Source organism: Acanthisitta chloris, unplaced genomic scaffold (genome assembly GCF_000695815.1).
Source record: "Acanthisitta chloris isolate BGI_N310 unplaced genomic scaffold, ASM69581v1 scaffold19087, whole genome shotgun sequence".
In the NCBI taxonomy this organism is placed as follows: Eukaryota; Metazoa; Chordata; class Aves; order Passeriformes; family Acanthisittidae; genus Acanthisitta; species Acanthisitta chloris.
The window spans coordinates 29,661-33,892 of record NW_008684483.1 but is presented as its reverse complement, the minus strand read 5'-3'; the positions used below and the strand labels follow the sequence as shown (position 1 = coordinate 33,892).

Below are 4,232 nucleotides of genomic sequence, written 5' to 3'. Positions count from 1 at the left end.
CAGCTCTCTGCTGCCTGCCGGCTCCCAGCTGCGCCCAGCTCCACTACTCCGTGCCCGAGGATCGAGAGCCGGGCTTCTCAGTGGGCGATCTGGCCAAGGACTTAGGGGTGGAGGTGCGGAGCCTGGCTGCTCGCAACCTGCGCCTGGTGAGTGAGGGTGGGCAGCGGCACTTCCAGGTGGACCTGGCAGCAGGTGTGCTGCTCCTCGACAGCAGGCTGGACCGGGAGGCACTGTGTGGGCAGAGCCCCACGTGCTCCCTGCACCTCCAACTCGTCATGGAGAATCCCCTCCAGCTCCACCGCGTTGAGGTGGATGTCCTCGACGTGAATGACAACGCGCCCCAGTTCCCCAAGCCAGAGGTGGTGTTGGAGATCACTGAGGTAGCCAACCCTGGGACTCGGCTACCCTTGGAGGTAGCAGAAGACCCGGATATGGGCTCCAACTCCATCTCCACCTACGAGCTCAGCCCCAGCAAGCATTTTGCCCTGAGCATCAATGTGAGAGGAGATGGTGTTAAAATGCCCGAGATCGTGCTTGAAAAAGCACTGGATAGAGAGAAAGTGCCTGTTCATCATCTCACACTGACAGCCCTGGATGGAGGGAATCCAGTGAAATCTGGCACTGCCAAGGTTACCATCCATGTCCTGGATGCAAATGACAACCCTCCTGTCTGTGACCCACCCATATCCAAGGTACACCTGGAGGAGAATGTGCCAGTGGGCAGTCTGGTCACCAAGTTGAATGTCACCGACCTGGATGAAGGTCCCAACGGGGACGTGGAATATTCTTTCAAAACCAGCAATAATGCACCTGGCAAATTCACCAAGCTGTTCTCCTTGGATCCCCGGACAGGGGAGATCAGAACCAAAGCCCCACTGGATTTTGAGGAATCCAGTGCTTACGAGATTGCAATTCGGGCCAGGGACAAGGGATCCCCAGCCATGGAAGGCCACTGTCACCTGCGAGTGGAATTAATTGATATCAATGATAATAGCCCAGAGATTGTGCTGACCTCTGTCTCCAGCCCAGTGCAGGAGGATGCAACCCCAGGCACTGTGATTGCCCTCATTGGTGTGAAGGACAGCGACTCTGGTGACAATGGGCAGGTCCGTCTGCAGGTAGCGAAAGAGCTCCCGTTTAAACTGGTGTCATCTTTTAAAGAGCATTTCTCACTGGTCACCAATGGGCCCCTGGATAGGGAGAAGGCCAGTGGATACAACATCACGGTGAGGGCTGTGGATTCAGGATCCCCACAGAGGGCCACACAAAAAACCTTTTACCTCCGCATTGCTGACGTGAATGATAATGCACCAAATTTCTCCAGCCCTTTTGATACAGCTCACATTCAGGAAAACTCCCTTCCTGGGACTTCTGTCTTTTCAGTGTCAGCATCTGATCCTGATGAGGGGAGCAATGCCAAGCTGTCTTACTCCATCCTGGATAATGGGATGCAGGATGTGCCCATCTCAACCTACTTCCGAATAGACCAGGACAATGGCACCATCTACACTGTGCGAGCTCTGGATTACGAGCAGGACAAGGTGTTCCAGGTGCCTGTGGAAGTGAAGGATGCTGGGTCTCCTGCACTGAGTAGCACTGCTGTAGTCCATGTCTTTGTCCTGGATGAGAATGACAATGCCCCCACCATTGTCTACCCAGTGGTCCCCAAGGGCTCTGCCTTCCACCAAGCCATCCCAGCCTTGGCAGAACCTGGCTATCTGGTCACCAAAATTGTAGCTGTTGATGCTGATAGTGGCCATAATGCCTGGCTGTCCTACCAGCTGCAGGAGACCAGTGAGGCTTTGCCTTTCCAAGTGGAACGCCGTTCTGGAGAGATAAGGGTTGCTCAGGCTCTCAGGGAGTCAGAAGATCCTCACAGGCTGGTGGTGGAAGTGAGGGACAATGGCACACCATCCCTCTCAGCCTCTGTAGTAATAGTCATTTCTCCAGAGGAAAACAGTGTGCAGGACTTCTCCAAGTCCTTGGATCTCCCCCAGTCTTCTCCCAAGGATACCAACATAACACTTTACCTCATCGTCTCCTTGGTGTCTATTTCCCTTGTGTCCTGCGTGATGTTTGCTCTGGTGGCTGCTCGGTGTCTCAAAGCTGGCACTGCCAGCTGGACCCTGGCGGGTTGCTGCCGAGGGACTGGCCGCAAGCCCACCTCTCATTTCCGAGGGCAGATGAAGCCAGATGGCTTCATCAAGTACCTGGATGTGGGAGGAGCAGGCTTGACCTCCCAGGCACAGAATTACACCTCGTGTTTCTCACCCATGTCTGACCAGAGTGATTTCCTCTTTGTAAAGCCTTTCAGCCATTCTAGCACTGCGGAGACCGTGGCTGCCTATGAGCAGGTGACCAGCACCTTAGCGAGTCCCTGCGATGGGGTAAGAGATGAGTGTTTATTACTGTCCTCTAACTAAGTGCAATACTCTGTGATATCCAGGCCAGTTGGCTGCTCTCTGTCTGTCCTTCCTCCTAAGGTGGCCTCAGGGAACGTGTGTCACCGTCACCTCCTGGGAGGTGGCAGGTGAAAGTTTTGGCTGGGCATTGTGGAGGTGAGGGAAGGGACTGAGCATCACTGTAGAATCAAAGACTGTGTGTTTATAGCAGTTGAGAGTTTCCCCTTGGCTCCGTTCATATTCTTTAAAGTGATTCTTAGCTTGGCCAGGAACATGGTTTTTTGCGGGTTTAACTTCTTGGTCCTGTTTAACCTCTTTATTCTGCACAGCATACGAGCTGTGACACAGGAGGTGTTATCTGAGAGCAAAGTCTGTTGGTGTTTCTTTCGCTTTGTGTTAGAAGTGCCTTGTAGAAATTTCTCATTCCTTAACCCCCAAATGTTATTAATTATCGACTGTGCCCTGGATCATTTTCCAGCTTGGTCATTTGGAGTAAGGAGCGCTGAACAACTGAAATGACAGTACTGACATTATTCACAAAGATCCTGGCGACCTTATGTGCCCTTGGGCTTGCAGAGACTGAGACAGCAGCAAGCTTTGAAAACTTGAGCCACTTGTACTCAGATGTCTAAATATAGATGTAGGTGACTGTGTTTAGCTGTAGCTTTTGTAACTTGAGGATATAAAAAGCAAAGCAATTTTTGTGTCACAAATGCCTGCCCTAAATTTGAAAATGGTAATTACAACAGGAATTCAAAATACAGATTGGGAAGGGCTTATCTAGCTCAGGATTGTGTGTCAGCATGTGCAGAAATGAAATCTGGAGGGCAAGTGTTTAAACAGCTTCATTTGCATGTGGCATGGGGACCAGTGGGGCATCTATTTTAGGGGAGTAATTTATTCTAATATCTTCTTTCATGAGGCTCATCAAAGCTGCAGAGAAATTAGTGAAAGCACATCTACTAAATAAAAATCTAGGTCAGCTCTACCCGTCTTCACTTTTTCTTACTAATTGCATCTACAAGCAGAATAATCCTATAAAACTGATGTTCCACTGTATGGACTATGAACTGCTTATTCCTAAAATAGCTGGGAGAAGTATTGTCCTTCCAGGTAGTATTTTTTCACTCTGGAGTTTATTAAGATGATGATTTTCGGAAGCGTGTGTGTTCCCAGCAGCAAACAGTTCTACTATTTAGTGCTTTCCACAAAGCCCTGATTCAAACAGGAATATCCAAGCCTGCTCCATGTCCTTCCTTATTTACAAAATGTTCATTGTCTGTGGGCAAAATAACACAGGCATAAAGTGATACAAGGGTTTATTAATGAGGTTGCAAAGTGTGCTGCTGTGTCTGAAGGGTATTGTGTCTCCTAAACAAATAATGCTTTTTCCTCTTGCTGTCGGAAGTTCATTCTTCTCTCTGAGCACAGAAAAATATTGTAGTGCTCCAAGGCCACAGCATCTAGGAAAAGTCATTCACAAACAAACGAGCTCTCGGGCAGACCTTTGTAAGGACAGAAGAAGGAGAGATTAGGAAGGTCGGTTACCGTTTTACCTTAGAGCATTAAAAGCATCTTTCTCAGTATCAATTAACTCTGCCACCCCCACACTCCCCCCTTCCTCCTCACAGAAAAATATTGTAGTGCTCCAAGGCCACAGCATCTAGGAAAAGTCATTCACAAACAAACGAGCTCTCGGGCAGACCTTTGTAAGGACAGAAGAAGGAGAGATTAGGAAGGTCGGTTACCGTTTTACCTTAGAGCATTAAAAGCATCTTTCTCAGTATCAATTAACTCTGCCACCCCCACACTCCCCCCTTCCTCCTCTCA

The 4,232-nt window shown here is 49.5% G+C and overlaps 1 protein-coding gene across 1 annotated transcript in view; it reads left to right on the top strand.

Annotated features, from left to right (window-relative positions):
• Positions 1–11: 11 nt before the first annotated feature.
• Positions 12–4,232, top strand: part of LOC103806658 (protocadherin gamma-C5-like) — a gene marked incomplete at its 5' end in the record, with an annotated part of 23,677 nt that continues 19,456 nt past the window's right edge. Inside the window, one exon of the mRNA XM_009079366.1 lies at positions 12–2,387. Coding sequence (XP_009077614.1) covers positions 12–2,387 — 2,376 coding nt within the window. The remainder of the gene's footprint in view (positions 2,388–4,232) is intronic.